Source organism: Orcinus orca, chromosome 1 (assembly GCF_937001465.1).
Source record: "Orcinus orca chromosome 1, mOrcOrc1.1, whole genome shotgun sequence".
Taxonomy (NCBI): Eukaryota; Metazoa; Chordata; class Mammalia; order Artiodactyla; family Delphinidae; genus Orcinus; species Orcinus orca.
Window position 1 is genome coordinate 210,448,232 of NC_064559.1, and position 16,413 is coordinate 210,464,644.

Below are 16,413 nucleotides of genomic sequence, written 5' to 3' on the forward strand. Positions count from 1 at the left end.
GGGCGAGGCGGTGGGTGGTGGGGCACGGGGAAGGGGCCGGGCAGGTAGGTCGGGGCGGGGCATAAATGGGGCGGGATCTGAGGCCGTGGGTGGGAGGCCGCCGGACTCCGGGAACGGGGGTGGGGCCTGGTGGAGGGGTGGAGGGGCGGGGCCGTTACCGGGGGCGTGACAGGGGCGGAGCAAGAGGGAGGTCCCAAGGCCTTCCAGGAGGTGCGTGCTGCAGGGGCGAGGGGCAGCAAGGGCCGCCGGGGCCGCAGGAGCCGCAAGGGCCGCAGAGCGCACCTCTCTCCAGAGCCTAGACCCCTCTCAACTGTTGCAGTTTCCCCGCCGGGAACCGGGCTCGAGCGCAGAAGCGGGCTCAGTGGGGGGAGGAGGGATGGTAAGCGCGCCTGGTTAGAACCGAAACACCGGATTGTTCTCGGTGGCGCCCAGTCATCAGGTTCCCCAGCCGCCAGCCGGCCTTCCGCTCGCTCTGAGCGGCCAGAGGCCTGGGTGGGGCGGCCATGCGCGAGCGGGCGCTGCTCGAAGGAAAGGATGAAAGAATGCGTGGACAGGTGAGCGTAGAGAGCAAAGAGAAGAGGCCGAGGACTGACTAGGTTCAGCACGTGTTTGTGTGCCGGGCACAGGTCTCTGTGAACGACACTGACAAGCGTGCCTGTCCTCGCAGATCTTTCATCTCAGGAGCGATGGATGTGAACAGAAGTGCCGCAGCCCGACCCATCTTCTTCCACGGGGTCGCACCAGCAAAACAGTGCCCCAGCTGGGGAGCCCCTGTCAGGGGAACCGCCGCAGGTGTGTGCGGCAGAGAAGGACCGCTCTGGGGTCTGAACCGAATGCGGTGGACAGGAGCCCAGTCTCAGGCCTCCTACACCTGGCACCACCAGAGGGCACCCTGCTCAGCGTGGGGTCTTCCCAGGAAGGAGCCAGGGGTGCAGGCTGCTGTGCTGATCCCAACGAGTGAGTTTTGGAATGGGGGGTGTCCATGTAGCCCAAGCTCCCCTGTGTGTGCTAGTGAAGGAGAAGGTGAGACGGTGGCCAACAGCAGGTGTAATTCTGAATCTGGGCGCAAGGGTGAGGCCATGGGGGCTGACGGAGGAGAAGGGGGGCACACAGGGCACACCCAGGTTGGGTCCTGGCCTCCACTGGACTGGCTGCGCCTGGGGTCCTAGCTGGGCCTACTTGGAGGTTATCTTCTTGGACTTGCTGGGTGAGGATAAGATCTCCGACTGCTGCAGGGGGGGCACTTTAATCCCCTTCTGTTTCAACTGGTTGTAGTAGTCAGTTCTCTCTGAGATGATCCCCTAGAAAAGACATGCAGGAGCGTGTGCCCAGTCCTTGCAGGCTCCTGGGACACCACCCTTCCCTCCCCGAGAAGAGCCCGCTGCCTCAGTGCTGTGCTGGTGAATATTTGCAACCTGTTCTCCAGGAGAAAATAAAAAGCTCTGGTTTGTAGCATTTGCCAATTTCTGTTCTGAAAGCCCTCCCACCACGGCTGATCCAGGAACAGGGGTGAAGCCACAGAACTCGGAGCTGGGGAGAGATGCCCACCATCGGCTCCAGGTCATCTCACCCCTGGAGTCTGCCCCAAATGCACTTCTTAGTCCTCTGGGAATTGCTGGGAGCCCAGACTCCCAGAGACCTCAGAGGCCGTCAAGTCTTAACCTCAAGTCCCTTCTGTCCTGGGCGCAGGGAAGGCTGTCCCGCCCCTCCTCAGCCTCCTTCTGGCTGGCCCATTGCTGGTTTGTGTGGGGCATTGGCAAAGGAAGGGGGTTTTCCCTGGCTACTGGGTGATGGTGACGACTCCTCCTATCCCCCCCCTCCCATCCCCCATCCCTCCCATCTTCTCTCTCCTTCCTCCCTCTTCCCCTCCCACAAACAACAGTAACCAGGCCCCAGGCCCCAAACAACAGAGACCTCTCCCCAGGTCCCCATGCAGAGGTCCCCTCTGCCCTGAGGGCTGTGGCCACCCTACAAGAGCACCATTAACTCCCCGCCCCCCCTCACAGAGGAAAGGAACCCAGCCCCAGGGAAGTGTGGACCAGTGGCAGGTCATGGGTAGCTGCTGGGGTCTAGGGCTGTGCTGTCGAAGGAGGCTTGGGGCCCCGCACGGAGCACCTGTCTTTCAGGTGCTTTCCTCCCAGAGCTGTGGGCCCCGTGGTGCCTGGAAGGCAGGCACGCTGTCCCGGGTACAGAGGGAAGCTCTACGGCTCAGCGAAGTCAAGTGACCGGCCCACAGCTTTGAAGCTAAGGTCCAGGAGGTGGTGACTCACTCCTGCCACCCCAAAGCTGCACTATTTCCCCTTCACCGCCCTGCCCCTCTGAGTCCTCTGCCTGTCAGTGAGGAGCTGGCATGGACCAAGGCCGGGGAGAGGGTCCGTGCCAGACTCCTGGCTCAGCAGGGATTCCAGCGGAGGCCAGGCTGAGCTGCAAAGTAGCATCCTTGGAGGAGGCTGAGCTGGGCGGAGCCTGGGGATGGGCTCCTGCTGCAGGAAAATGCCCAGGACCCAGCAGTTTGGTCCCCTCCCTACTGCACTGGGTGGGTTTGCAGCAGCTGCTGCTGGGCGCTGGATGCTGAGAGCAGCTTGGGGACATTGCCACCCATTAGGGAGACCTAGTCCCCTCTGCCTAAGCAGAGAGAAAGGACAGTTCTGGGGTCACGGTAAAAGGGTGACATCACCAGGACAAGAATGGGGGTCCCTAGCCTCCCATCCAGGCCTCTCCCCTCTGCCCCCAGCTGCAGACCCTGGAGCGCTGGTGTGGAGACGTGGCCCCGGGGACAAGAAGGCTGGATATACCTGCAAGGCTTCCAGGATGTCATTGTCAGAGATCTCGGTGGCCAAGGACTTGAATCCTATGGTGTTGAAGGTGGCCTGGATGATCTTGTTTCTTAGTCTTTCGAGCTGTGAGCGCAGGGAAAATAACCAAGCTCGCCTTTAGCGGAGGAGGCAGCAACCTCCGCACCTGCCACCTCGCTGAGGGTCTAGGGAAGGTAGACCTGGCCTCATGTTTCCTGGCTTTAGGAATTGGAGTCAGGGTGGGAGAGGTCAGCGTGGTCGCCTTAGAGCTAGAAGGTGCCAGATCACCACCTGGACCCAGGAAGCTTAACACCAAAGTGCAAAGACTTTCTGCCACACCAAGCTTTTGTTGTTTGTTTTTAATTGAAAAAGCAAAACCTGCATGTGGTCAAAACAAAACAAAAGCTCCGGGGCTTCCCTGGTGGCGCAGTGGTTGAGAGTCCGCCTGCCGATGCAGGGGACGCGGGTTCGTGCCCTGATCCGGGAAGATCCCACATGCCGCGGAGCGGCTGGGCCCGTGAGCCATGGCCGCTGGGCCTGTGCGTCCGGAGCCTGTGCTCCGCAACGGGAGAGGCCACAACAGTGAGAGGCCCGCATACCACAAGAAAACAAAACAAACAAACAAAAATCTCCAAATGAGCCGCAGACCTTCCCCCCCTTCCCTGAAGGAGCTTCAGCCACAGTCTCCTGCTGACCCCCAGGAGACTGTCAGTGGCGCAGAAAACGTCCTGCAGACTCTGTTAGCCCCCCTTTGGTCATTGTACTCCCTCCCTTCCTCCATGCTGTGGGCATCTGCATTAAACGGTTAACCAGGCGTTAACCAGGCGTTAACCAGGCGTTAAGCAGAATGGACCCCTGAGGCTGTCTAGTCTTTTTCTGCCATCAGCATCCTTGTGGGTGCTCAGGGCCCCAGCCCACCTCCGCAGAGGAGAGTGAATCATGCCTCCCAGTAATTTCAGAATAAACTCCTCCGATCTGCACCCCAGAAGCCCCCAGACAGTGTCCCCCAAGTCACGGTGACAAGCTCAGCTCCAGCTTCTCACCCTCAGTGTCCGGGGGCCCTGCCAATGTAGAAATGCTGAGGGAGAGCCTCGCTGGAGAGATGTGGCATTGCCTAACGCCACGCAAGTCGGTCCACTTTGCCTCTGGGACAGGGATGCCACAAGCCCCTGGACTTGGAGGGGGCAGAGGGCTTCCTTTCCTTCTTTCCAACATGGATTAATGCCAGCTCTGTGCCAGGCACCATGCTAGGTACAGGGGTCATGAGGGAAACGGGGGCTCGCCCTCTGTACCAGAGGTGCCTCCTGCTGGGTAAGGGGTGGTAGTCACCCGGGGCAACCATCCACGGTGCCCCACAGCCGGGCCTGTCTCAGGCATCACTCACTGGTCATGGCACTACTTCCTGCCGACCCCAGACTGAGCCTCAGAACCTTTCTCAACACAGCATTCTGGGCTCCACCAAACCCACTAGAAATGGAACCATCTATACACCGTCACCCATCTAGTGATTTAACTGGGAATGCTGCTGGATGGGAAACACAGTTTTATAAAAGATAACAGGCAAGGGAGAGGGGCTCAGTGATGCTGTCAGCTGGCCAGCAGGAGGCCGGCCCCAACAGGATGGAGAACACGGCTGGTTACAGGTGGCACTCCCGGTGGGTGAGTGGGGAAAATGTTATTTCAAAAGCCTGCAAGCTTGGGGCCTTTACCTTTGCTGGTTTTGGACTCAATCAAGGCAGATCTCTGACGGGTCCCTCTTAAATCCCCCGCCCCATGCCTTTGCTCACATCTAATGGGGAGCTCAGAATGGAGACCCTGCACTTCACACCCTAGCACCACGTCCACTCAGCTCTGGGACCTCAGATGGACCATTTGCCTTCTCTGCTGCAGGTTCCTATCTATCAGGTGAGGACACTCATGAAAGCCACATCCCAGCTTTGTTAACAGGGTTGAATGCCTTAATAAATGCTCCGAACAGCTCCTGACCCACAGCAAGTGCTCTCTAAGTTATACATGGACGGCATTATTATTACTGCTTCTCTCCCACCTCAGAGCCCTTCTCCTTCCTGGCTGGCCACCCACACCCCTGGGTCCCTTTCACAGCACAACCCAAGGGGCTCCTCCATAGACAAAGCCCCGACACGCGGCACCCTCCGGCTCCTACGTCTAAGGCTGCCACGCCCATTGCACCCTTGCCCCCTCCTCCACCAGCATTCCTGGACACAAGGGCTGGGGGGTGAGCCAGAGGACCCGTGCACAGTCCCCAGGGTCGGCGCTGGGCAGCGCTGGGCGAGGGCCCCGGAGCAGGCCCTCAGGAGGGGGGAGCCGGGCGTACCCTGGACTGGGCGCTCTCCAGGGCCACGTGGGCCTGCTGTTCCGCCCGCTGGATCATCTCATTCTTGTTCTGCATCTCCTCCTGCAGCTGCTTCCGCCTCTGCAGATAGTCCTGGCTCTGGTTCACCTGGGCCTGCAGCTGGCTGACCTTGGCCTCCAACTCCGAGATGGTCCATTCCCGCTTGACCAGTTCCTTCTCCAGCTCTGACACTTGCTGGGGGGCAGAGAGATGGCGCAGTAGGCCCACCTGCCCCCCCTCCTTCCCCTGAAGACGGCCACCTCTCCCTGAGCTCTTCAAGTCAGCCCGGCCCTGGCCGTGGCAGGGACCCCTGTGGGTGTCTGTGCTTCTGGATTTGCTGAATGGGGTGTTGCCCAGCGGTGAGGGATCTGCCAGCTTCCTCTCCCCCCACCGTCACCATCCGGGCCTGCGGCTGCCCCCTGACCACCCCACAGACACCTGTCGGAGGAGAAGGTTTTCCTTCTCGATCAGTCCCATCATCTCCATGTGTTTCTTGTCTTCCCGGAGGTTGGAGAACTGCAAGGCAGAGGGGGCTTCGCTCAGGGGCTGGGGGTGAGACACCAGACAGCCCCCTCCCTGAACCTCAGTAAGACGAAAGCTCCGCGGTTGGTTTCTGCTGGACAGGGAGGGGAGGAGGAGCGGCACCAAACCCACTTGGGAAGCTGACTCCAGAGCCAGCAGTGGGGAGAGCCGTCAGAGGCCCTGGACATCTCAGAAATTGGTGGTGCTGGGCTGTTCTGGACGTGGAAACCAACACGACGAGGAACATCATTTCAGAAACCAGGAGCCGCAGACTCGTCCCTGACCAGGAGCTGCCGAGCGCCTGCCCCTTTTCCACCTGGCAGGAGACTTGATGCCGGGGGGCCGCAGGGGGTCTCTGGCCCGGGAGATGCCAAGCTCACTTGGTGGAGACCCCCAGCTCCAGGCACAGGTTGTGGGGGCTGAATGTGGAGACTGCAGCCTCTGCCCAACTTGGTCCTAAAACACCGGCAGCTGGGCCTTTACTTTCCGGGAAAGGAATTTTCCCAGTTTCCCAGATTCCAGGAGAATCTGGGCAAACCAAGAGGAGAGACCCAACAACATGACCACTGAACTAACTCTCCACTGAAATGCCCAAGACCAGCTCTCTGCCGTAAAGCACAAAATTATCACTCAGGGGCTCAGAGATTCCAGGCAGTTCTGACCTTGGAGCAAGATTCTTGCAGGAATAACAGAAACCAAAACCAGACTTACAAAAGGAGCTTATAGGAGATAGAAATGGCACAAGAAGCCAAAACGCATAATGATCACTTACGCGCTCAGCGAGGTCAGAGACATACTGCAATTGAGAAACAAAACGAGAGTGTGCTTCCAAAAAAGCGGGAGAGGAACACTCAGAGAGCAAAAGCAAGACCTTGGGAACCGTAAATGAGCAAAATTAAAGCTCAGGAGGAGGGCTGTTGCCAAGGTTAAGGAAATCTCATAAAAGGAACAGAAAGACAAAGCGATGAAAGGTAGGAGGGAAGAGACAGGAAGGAAAAAAGAGACCAGAAGGGGAGGTCCACTGGCCGATTGATGGAGGTGCCAGAAGGAGGGTTCAGAGGAAACAGAGAGAACGAAATAAAAACTATATAAACAAAGAAAAATTCTAGAACTGAAGGACACAAGTTTCCAGTTGCCCATTGAGCGCCCAGGACAAATGAAAACAGACCCTTAGTAAGTCCCAACTATGGAAGCTTCTGCACACAAGGGACAAAGGCAGCATCTTGCAACTTTCCAGAGAGAAACGAAGCACCACCAAAAACTATGCTGTAAGAAAGTGCAAGGGTCAGGATGAGTTTGGGCTTCCCACCAGGAACCCTAGAAGCTCGGACACGTGGAGCAATGCCTTCACACTGCTGAGGGAAAGTGCTAGCCATACCGGAATTCTATTCCAACCAGATTCTATTAATGTGTAGAAGAAGGACATTTGCAGAATGTCCTTACGATGTCCCCCAAATTTTACCTTCACTCACCTTTCTCAAAAAAACTACTGAAGGATGTGCTCCAGTGAAACTATGGGAGTAGGTCAAGAAAGAGAAAAGATGTGGATGGCAGTGGCTTTAAAATGTGGTTGATGGATCTTAATACTGTTTCACAAAACGTGTGTTCCGGTCACGTGCGTGTGCCCCTGATAACCGTCTCAATGGTGTAAATGCAGCGTCCACTCACTGACGCCGTGATGGAATAGTACGGGGAGGGGGAGGGGTTCCCGGGCTGGGGAGGCAAGCGAGGAAAGAGGGAGGCGTTAGATGATGCCAAGATGGAGAAACATCTAGAATGGGCATTGTAAGCAGGCAATCTCGAGATACGAAGAGCCAGCCTTCAAGAATCAGCTAGAAGAGTTGAAAGCGGTTGTCTTGGGGGATGGGCAAATGAGAAAGAGAAGGGTCAGACTCCTGTTTCGCATAATAAGCCCGTGGGACTGTTTGGTTCCTTAAGCTGTGTAGCTTTGTGCACAAGAAACTTGGATAAAAATAAAAGCTAAAAATGCTTCAGGGAATTCCCTGGCGGTCCAGGGGCTAGGACTCCACGCGTGCTTTCATTGCCGAGGGCCCGGGTTCAATCCCTGTCGGGGAACTAAGATCCTGCAAGCCATTCAGCGTGGCCAAAAAATAAAATTCAATTAAAAAATACAAATGCTTCAGTGCATTGGCGATATCCCTAAGGTCACCAATGCACTGGGCTCATTGCAGTGGCGATCTCCCTAATGTCCATGCGGGTCTCAGCCCTGGGACCCAGGGGCCAGGAGATGCTTGAGAAATGGCCAGGAGCCCAGTGGCCCAGGAGACAGAGATGACTGCTGGGAACAGAGGGCAGCGCAGAGCACGGCGGGGCAGGGTGTGAACCCCAGCTCCGCCACTATCAGCTCCCTAGTCAAGTGTCTCCATCAGGGGGATGGGACAGACGGCACCGGTCCCAGAGCCCCAGAGGGAGGACGCCTGTGACGTGACGGAGGACACCGCCACCTTGTCGGACATGGCTTGCAGCTGCTGCTTCCGCTCTCGCAGCTCCTTCTGCAAGGCCTCGTTCTCCATTTTGAAGCTCTGCAGCTGGGACTCTTGGATTTCCATTTGTCGTTGTAAAGACATGATGGCTCCTGGGTGAGGCGACAGTGAGAGGGGAGGAGAGGGTGCTGGTCACTGCATCATCCCGGGGGCTCCAGGCTGAGACTGCAGGCTGAGGGCTGCTGGCTCCCACCCCGGGGCTCCAGTGCCGCCGCCACATGGTCCCGGCTGAGAGGGACACGGGGCAAAGCCGGCAGAGCTGGGCATGCTCGCTGCTGGCCCCGCCTCACCATCCTCCAACTTCCCACCTGTTGCCAGGGAGTGTCTGGTCCTCGTGATCTCGAGCTGGAACTGGAACTCCCGGACCAGCTGTTCATGCTTCTCCAGCTGGGCTCTCAGCTCCCCCGTGAAGGTGTGGGCCATGGAGGCAGCCCTCTTCCCGCCCACGGCCTCCCCCTCCGCGGCGCCCTCTGCGGCCACCACCGTCGCCGCCTTCTCCTGCAGAATCCCCTTCCTGCTGGCACTGGCCCTCGCCCCCTCGTCCGCCGCCAGCTCGGCCTCCCATTCCAGGCCTTCTTCCTCCTCGTAGCTGCCTCCTTCCAGGTCCTTGCCTCTGTCGGTCATGGCGTGCTCTCCCTGCATCTGGGGGAGGGACGGGCATGCTGGGCAGGACTGCGGGACCCCTGTGGAAAGGGGCTCGGCCATTCACGGGGGCAGAGGGTGCACTGCGAAGGGGGCCCCCAGGGGGCGGGGCCGGGGCTGCATCTCCAGGAGCTGCCCCATCACCCCTCCCCTGCTCCCCTCCAGTGTGGCCGAGGGTTTTGCCTGGGCGGGGACCACCGGGTGCGGACAGCAGGTGGGAGCCTGTGGCCTGGGCATCGCGTGGGCAGCCTGGGAGAGGAGGCCCCGGCCAGCCCGCACCTGCTGCCTGTGCTCCGGCTCCTCCTTGCCTCCGAGGAAGGTCCTAAGGGTGTTCAGTCTCCCCTGCAGCTTCGGCTCCGACTCCGCCGGCCACTCCTGCAAGAGGCCCGTGGGAGCCTCAGGGTTTCAATCTGCACCTTCAGCTCCCCCAGGGGCCGTGCTGCCGAGACCTGTCTTCCTGGAAGGGGGACCCACCGTCCTCCTGCCAGGGGTGCCCTGTCAGTGGGCAGGGGGCCATAGTGTGCAGATGGCAGCCCTGGGAGGCCGTATTGTTTCTGGCTCCCCCCCACCCCAGGAACAGCCCTGGCAAGTGGCCTGGCAGTAACGAGCACGCTCGTCTGGAGGAGTTTGGCAGGGGCCCGACCTCAGACGTGCCCGCAGGTCACCGCCCTGCACTGCCCGCTCACGCCTGACAGCCCCCAGGAGGCCGGGGAACGGGGGTCACAGGACGATGCTTCCAGGCCTCTCCAGACTCCTGCTGTCCCCGCCCACCAGTCCCCCACCATCGGTGCCTGGGTAGCTTTTCTGGCGGCGGCCAGAGGGTCCGGTGGTGGTCGGAAGCCTCCAGTCCCCACTTCACGCGAGGACCCAGCATAAACACTGGCTGTATCCCCAGACGTGAAAGAAGTCCGTTCTCAGACTCGGCGACTGCTCCCCTGGGCCACACAGAGCCCTACCCCGACCCGCCTCCTCCAGGGCGCCCCCCAGAGCTGGGGGAGGGGTGGGGGCCCACCCCGATGTTACAGGCAAGGACACGGAACCCGCACAGCTAGAACTGGTCAGGCTAATCCAAGCCACCGCCGCCCGCGGAGCGCCTGCCTCTGCTCACCGTCATGACCTCGCTCAGCGAGGCCTCCTGGCTTTTGCTCTTCAGGAGGCATTTCAGCTGCTTTCTCAAGGCCTCCCTCTCCTCCTGGAGAGCCAGGATCTCCTCGTCTTTCGTCTGAACCTGCACCTCCAGCTCGGAGAGGCGCTGGACTTCCTTCCCCAGTGCAAACAGGCACCGGTCCTGGGCAGAAACAGGGCAGCCCCGGGCACGGTTAAGCCACTCAGACGCGCCTCCAGCACCGCCAGCCCCCAGCAGAGCAGCAGCTCTGGGCCCAGGAAGAGCAGGCCTGCTGCCCTAGACCCCGTCCACCCCCCCACCCCCCCACCTCCCCACCCCCCCCACCCTCCCCACCCCCGTCATCCCCAACCACCTCCTGCTTAAGGGCCACCCTTGCCCGGGGATCTCCAGGCCTGGCTCCCGGTCAGCCCCCAGGTGTGACCGAGGACACCTAACCAGCACCCCCTCCGAGGGCCACCTCCAAGGGGCTTGTCAGGGCTGGGCCCACTGCCCCTCAACCATCCACTCTCAAAACCTCCATGCCCTTAATTATTCAAAACTGAAGACAAAATAAAGGTGTTTTTGGACAAACAGTAACTGGAAGAATTCGTCGCCAGCAGAGCTGAATAACTGAGAGAAATACTAAAGGGAATTCTCCAGGCAAGAGGGAAGGGGTCAGAGACAGAATTCTAGAAGGAAAAGATAACTAGGAGTTAAGTGACAGGCTTCCACGGAGTCCACGAGTCCAAGAAGAAGTCACAAAGGAAGTTGGAAAATATTTTAAACTGAATGATAACAAACATTTGGACACGTCAAGACGGGCGACTAGAAAGCTGTGATTAAGGACAGATTTATAGCCTTTGAACGCATGGATCAGGGGAAACAATGGACAATCAAAGATCTAAGTATCCAGCTCAAGAATTCAGAAAAAGAACTGGAAATTTAGCCTAAAGAACACAGCAGGAAGAGATTTTTTTTTTTTTTTCCTGTCCGCGGGCCTCTCTTTGATGTGGCCTCTCCCGCTGCGGAGCACAGGCTCCGGACGCGCAGGCTCAGCAGCCATGGCTCACGGGCCCAGCCACTCTGCGGCATGTGGGATCCTCCCGGACCCGGGGCACGAACCCGCGTCTCCTTCATCGGCAGGCGGACTCCCAACCACTGCGCCACCAGGGAAGCCCAGGAAGAGAATTTTTAAAACTCAGGACAAGAATGGATGATATAGGGAGATGGGGTACGGCGGGGAGAGGAGGACAGGGCAAATCGGCAACATTTTAACATTCGGGGAATCTGGAGGGTATATGGGAATTATTTATAGTATTATGTTAAAATAGTCATGGAGAAATCCCATTTCTTCACCCAGGCCATGGTGATTTAAACACGATGTGTCCAAACCAGACACGGTTCCCGGGAAGGGGACGCTCCTTTCCTCTGGGGCTGCTGACTTTGCAACAGCACAACCTTGCTTCTGCAGGTGGTGCTACCTACCACAGGGCAGACGAACAGAGAGGTGAGGGAACGAGGACCCTGAGGACATGTTGTGAGCCCCTGGTGGCAGCCCAGCCTGCAGCCCTTCCGCTGGAATTCCTTCTCCTAGCGGCACTGCAAAAGCATCCTTTTACGTATACCTGTGAGACTCTATCTGATTTTATCCTCAGGCTATTTTCCAAAGTGGAATTGCTTGTTCCAATGGTTGGGATGCTTTTTAAATTGTGAACTCTAAAGAGTTTCGGGAATAAAGCTAAAATGAATACTCATGAACCCACCCTATCAGGGCTCCTGAGTCCCCATTGTGTGCCCACCAACTACACAGCATTTTGTGTGACATTTCCATAATTGTCACTAGAGTGTCACGAGCTTAAAACAAAAACAAAAACGTTAAAAAAAAAACCCATGAAGCTAATTCTAAGAGAAGATTTTTTTTTTTTCTTTTTTTTGCGGTACGCGGGCCTTTCACTGTTGTGGCCCCTCCCGTTGCGGAGCACAGGCTCCGGACGCGCAGGCTCAGCGGCCATGGCTCACGGGCCCAGCCGCTCCGCGGCACGTGGGATCCTCTTGGACCGGGGCACGAACCCGCGTCCCCTGCATCGGCAGGCGGACTCTCAACCACTGCGCCACCAGGGAAGCCCCTAAGAGAAGACTTTTAACATTGATAAGACTGGTGGAGAGAAAAAGAGAGAAGGCACAAGTTAACGATGTCAGGAACAAAAAAACAGGCAATCTTCTGCAGAATCTTCTCCAGACTTTGGAAGAATAATACTCAGAGACTCTTGTGCACAGAGTTAGGCTCACAGATTTGAAAATTTACATGAAATGGGCACATTCCTAGAAGAACATAGCTTGCCAAAACTGAAACGAGAGAAAAGGAAGTTGGAATATCTTAAAAGGAATTGAATTTGTTATTTTAAAAACCAACCCTGTAAGAAATTGCCAGGTACAGATGGCTTCAATGATGAATTCTTCAGAATTTAACAAAGCAATAACACCAACCTTATGCAAACTCTTCCAGGAAATAGAAAAAGAGCGAAAACTTTCCAACTTTTGTTGTTGTTGTTATGAAGCCAGAAAACTCTGACACCAAAAGCAAACAGGGAATGACAAGGCGGGTAAATTATGGGCCAGTCCCTCTCATAAACATGTATGAAAAAATGATACCACGATGAGTCAACCCGTAGGGAGATCATTGCCCATCAAGCTGGTTATTACTATTTTAAAGAATATATGGATGTTGAAGGTCTTGACTCATGGGGGGAGCTGTGTAAGAGTGGGTGACGTCCAGGCCAGCCTGAACTGTCCCCCACAGGGATGAAGATGGGCAGGACCTAGGCTTGTCAAACATCTGATTCGTAGAAGCCATGGGAGGGGGTCTGGATATCAGTTCAGGCCATGTCTGGGACCTGCTTACACAGCCAAAGAGATACTAGAACAAGAACCCCCAGGGTCGGGCATCTTCTCGGGCAGGAGGTGGAGCCGGGGCGCCAGGACCAGGATCCGTGCCCAGGCTCCGCGCTCGGCCGTACCTTCTCGTGGATGACGGAGATGTACCAAGGTACCCAGTTCCTTGGGTAGCTCTGCCCTAGGACCAGGTTGCTGGGGGCCGGGCTCAACACCTGGGCTTCACTCTTCTTCCGAAGGTAATTGAACTCGCAGGCACTCTTACTAAAGGGAAGTTGGCAGCCTGTCAAGAGGCGGGGTGGCGGGGGGGGTCGGTCAGACTCCCCCCCAGCTGAGTTGCCCCGGATCTTCCATAACATCCCCCTTTCAAGATTCCCCCTGAAACCTTTCCCTGCCCAGCTGGGCTCCTCTACACCCTTGTCCGTCCCCTACACCCAGCCCAGTGTGTATGAGAGCATCAAAGCACGCTTCAAGATTCCCAGAGCCTGGGGGTCAGGACAAGAGGGGACATCCTGACTCTGCCCTGTGCACAGGGGACACTTTTGAGGAGTTTCCTTGAATTCAGGCAAATTCAAGGGGGGGTGGATTTCACCTCTGGATAAACAAAAGTGTTTGTCTGTAGGAACAGTGCACGTGGGTCCCTCTAATCAAGGAGGGATGCATCCCAGGAGCCTGTGGAAGGTACATAGGGCCAGGCAGGCGGTCCTAGGAAGGGAGTTCCATGGGACATGATCGGGTGGCTTTGCGGGGAGCAGGGGTCCCTGCAGATGAAGGCAGAGGACCTCAGGGCTGGGGTCCGAGGAGAGAACCCCATGGGTCACACGTGCCCAGCAGGGCCGTCCTCACCGTCCACCTTCATGTCCAAGCCCTCCTGACCAGAGAGCAGGTCCTCAGTCACCTTCCAGGTCTCAGAGCTGATGCACCTGTCCTCGGGGAGATCGAGAGTCGTGGCTGAACCTGCAGGACGGTAAACGTGCCAACAGATGACGGCTAAGGCCGAGTCTTCCCAAGACCTCCAGGACAGAGACTAGTATTTCCTTTCCTTTTAAGTGCTGGGTAGGGTTCAAGGTGGTTTTCTCAGCGGACGCATAGGATTTGACTACGCGACTGAATCGAAGCGTAGTTCTGTCCCCCTACCCACCACGGGTGTGTCCACCTGAAACCGATCAGTGCAACTTAAGCTCTGCAAGTTGGTGCCTCCCCTTCCCTGGAGGGCAGCCCCGTTCCCTCCCGTAAAAGTGGCTCCTCCTCTAAGTCCTGGAGTGCTGGCTGCTCTCTGAGGCCCTGGCACTGAGAACGGGAAGCTTAGAGCCTGGACGGGTGGGCGGGGCCCTACTTTTGCCTGACTGCCGCCTGAGATCCACAGACAGGACCCCAGTTGCTGGCTGCAGGCACTCGGCCTCCATGTCAACACCACTAAGGAAAATGCCATGTGTGGGGAAATGGGAGTAGCCTAGGTCCCGGAGCTGGAGGTCTGGGATGACACCTGGCCTGACCGATGCCACTCGGGTGACGGCTGGGCCCTTAGCTGCCCTCTCGGAGTCTCTCATCCATATCAGAGCAACGTAGGCTCAGATGACAGTTTTGCTAAGGCTCCTTTCAGGGCTTGGTCCCTAATGCGCTGCCTTTGGCCCTATGGACCTCTTTCCTGAAGCTTCCAGAACCTTCAACCTTCTCCTCCCCTGTCCCAACTCTATTGAATCTTGGTGAGTGAGACCATAGGAAAAGCAAGAGGGCTGGGAGACCAGAAATACAGGCCTTTCCTTCCCTCCCTCCCCCTCCCACTCTGGCCTCAGCTGAGAGCCAATTTCAGAAGCAGCAGCTGTGGCCACTGCACACGTCCCCTCTGGCCACCCCCGCAGGCTGCTGTGTGCCAGGACCCCGTGCGGGTCCCGGACTCTGAGGGGTGGGTTGGGTGGTTGGGTGGAGGGGGTGTGCCCACGTGGGGCCCCGCTGGGCACGCTAACCATAGTGGGTCATGGACGTGGACCTGGTGCTGAACTGGGGACAGCCCGGACGTGTGAGAAACTTGTGCCAGAGCTCCTCCATTTCAGACAGGAAGCCGCTGTCCTGGGGGCTGGTGTCCTTGTTGAAATCGCTCTGAGGAGCAGGAAAATGAGACCAGCAGGAGAAGAGGGAACCGGGAAGCCCCTCTCCCATCTTCTGGCGGAGCACCAGGGCCTGCCGTGTGTGCCGATCCCAGTGGGCTGTCCCCACCCGGAAGACTGGCTGCTTGATGAGGGCCGTGGGGACCTTGCTTTACAAGTTGCAGTCGGCTGAGCCCAGAGTCAAGTCCACTCAGGAGGGCCCTGGGGAGTGTGGTGGCTCTCCAGTCTCCCCCAGCGCGTGGTACCTGCCTGAACCTTCCCGCCCGCGCTTTCTCTTCCTTATTTTCTCTCCTCCCCATTCCCTCCTTCTCAAGACTTCCCTAAGGAAGGCTCAGAGCAGACACTGCATCTTCTCTCCCAGTCTCCATCCACTCCCAGAATCCACCCACTGTAATCCATCAGCCAAGCTGATCTGGGATGCTCTTATTAGCCCCCCACCCTCAAGGCCTTTCATCCAGTGGGAGAAGCAGGTCATCTCCTGATGACCTGCGTGTGGCCGGGCCATCCTTTTTCCCGAGACTCCGTACCATCTTCCTGTAGTAGCAGTTGATGGCCTGAGCTGACTTGCTGAGGGAGCGCTCTTTTTGGCGAAGTTTCCATTCTGGGGTCTGTTCGTTCCGGCTGGACACTTGCCGTAGGACGATCAGGCCCTTCTCTATCCAGTTGGGCACCAGACTTTTCTTCTTGGGCGTGCTGGCTCTGATGGGTAACATCGGGAACGTGGAGCAGAGGGCCAAGGTTGGCCACCTGAATGATGACTTGGACCTATCCTCCGGGTCTGGAGCAGGGTGTCGAGGGGAACACAGCCTCAGTTATGGATGTGCAGGTCCAAGCACAGGCCAGGAGAAGACCAGCTTCCCGAGCTCCACATCCTAAGGGGTCCTGGGAGCAGTCTATGACATCACAGATGTCTCCATAGAAACAGCACCTGTCATCTGTCTTAATTTTCGGCTGGGAAGGGGAACCAGAAGCTGCTTCGCTGTACACACAGAATGTTACAAGCGCAGGAGAAGTGCCCCGAGGCATTAGCAGCCCATTCTTCTGTTTTCTTTTTTCCCCATCATTAGTATTTCACCTTATTTAACAATCTGACACTGTGTCAGTGGCTCTGATGTGAAAATTTAACCTTTTCAATTAAAGTCCACACTTTAGACATATTTCTTAACACCTGAATACTGTATGTACTTCTTTTTAAAAAATGGAATTGGGATAGAGGAGAGAGACTTACTGTGATTTTGCTAAATTCCCACCATCCGATTCTTGGACACACAGGCCTCAGGCTTGCAAAGGACACAAAGAATTGGTGTCGATGTTTCTCTGCATCCAGGCTGCTACTTGAAAAATTTTCTTTTTGGCCACTTCATGTTTCTCAAACTGCAGTTTGACGTCGAAAACATTCTCTTCAGTGAAAGCAGCCAGACACAGAAGGCCACATGGTGTGTGATTCCATTTATTTGAAATGTCCAGAATGTGCAAATCTACCAAGACAGAA

The 16,413-nt window shown here is 57.1% G+C and overlaps 2 protein-coding genes across 2 annotated transcripts in view; both read right to left on the minus strand.

Moving 5' to 3' along the window:
• TP73 (tumor protein p73) overlaps nucleotides 1-16,413 on the minus strand; it is a 680,368-nt gene that overhangs the window by 588,789 nt on the left and 75,166 nt on the right. The gene's annotated exons all lie outside the window — the stretch shown is intronic.
• Nucleotides 940-15,752, minus strand: CCDC27 (coiled-coil domain containing 27). Its single transcript, XM_004272551.2, has 12 exons — nucleotides 15,449-15,752; nucleotides 14,781-14,913; nucleotides 13,660-13,770; nucleotides 12,939-13,096; nucleotides 9,925-10,104; nucleotides 9,096-9,191; nucleotides 8,483-8,816; nucleotides 8,136-8,266; nucleotides 5,587-5,664; nucleotides 5,131-5,343; nucleotides 2,796-2,900; nucleotides 940-1,301 (listed from the first exon to the last, which is right to left on the minus strand). The coding sequence occupies exons 1-12, from the start codon at nucleotides 15,632-15,634 to the stop codon at nucleotides 1,176-1,178; spliced, it is 1,851 nt and encodes a 616-aa protein (XP_004272599.1). The 5' UTR covers nucleotides 15,635-15,752; the 3' UTR covers nucleotides 940-1,175.

Coding starts and splice junctions, on each gene's coding strand:
- CCDC27 (XM_004272551.2), bottom strand. CDS start 15,634: ATGTTACCCATCAGAGCCAGCACGCCCAAGAAGAAAAGTCTGGTGCCC. Junction 8,267..8,482: donor CAGACACTCCCTGGCAACAG/GTGGGAAGTTGG, acceptor CGCCTCACCCAG/GAGCCATCATGTCTTTACAA. Junction 1,302..2,795: donor ACATCCTGGAAGCCTTGCAG/GTATATCCAGCC, acceptor TGTCTTTTCTAG/GGGATCATCTCAGAGAGAAC.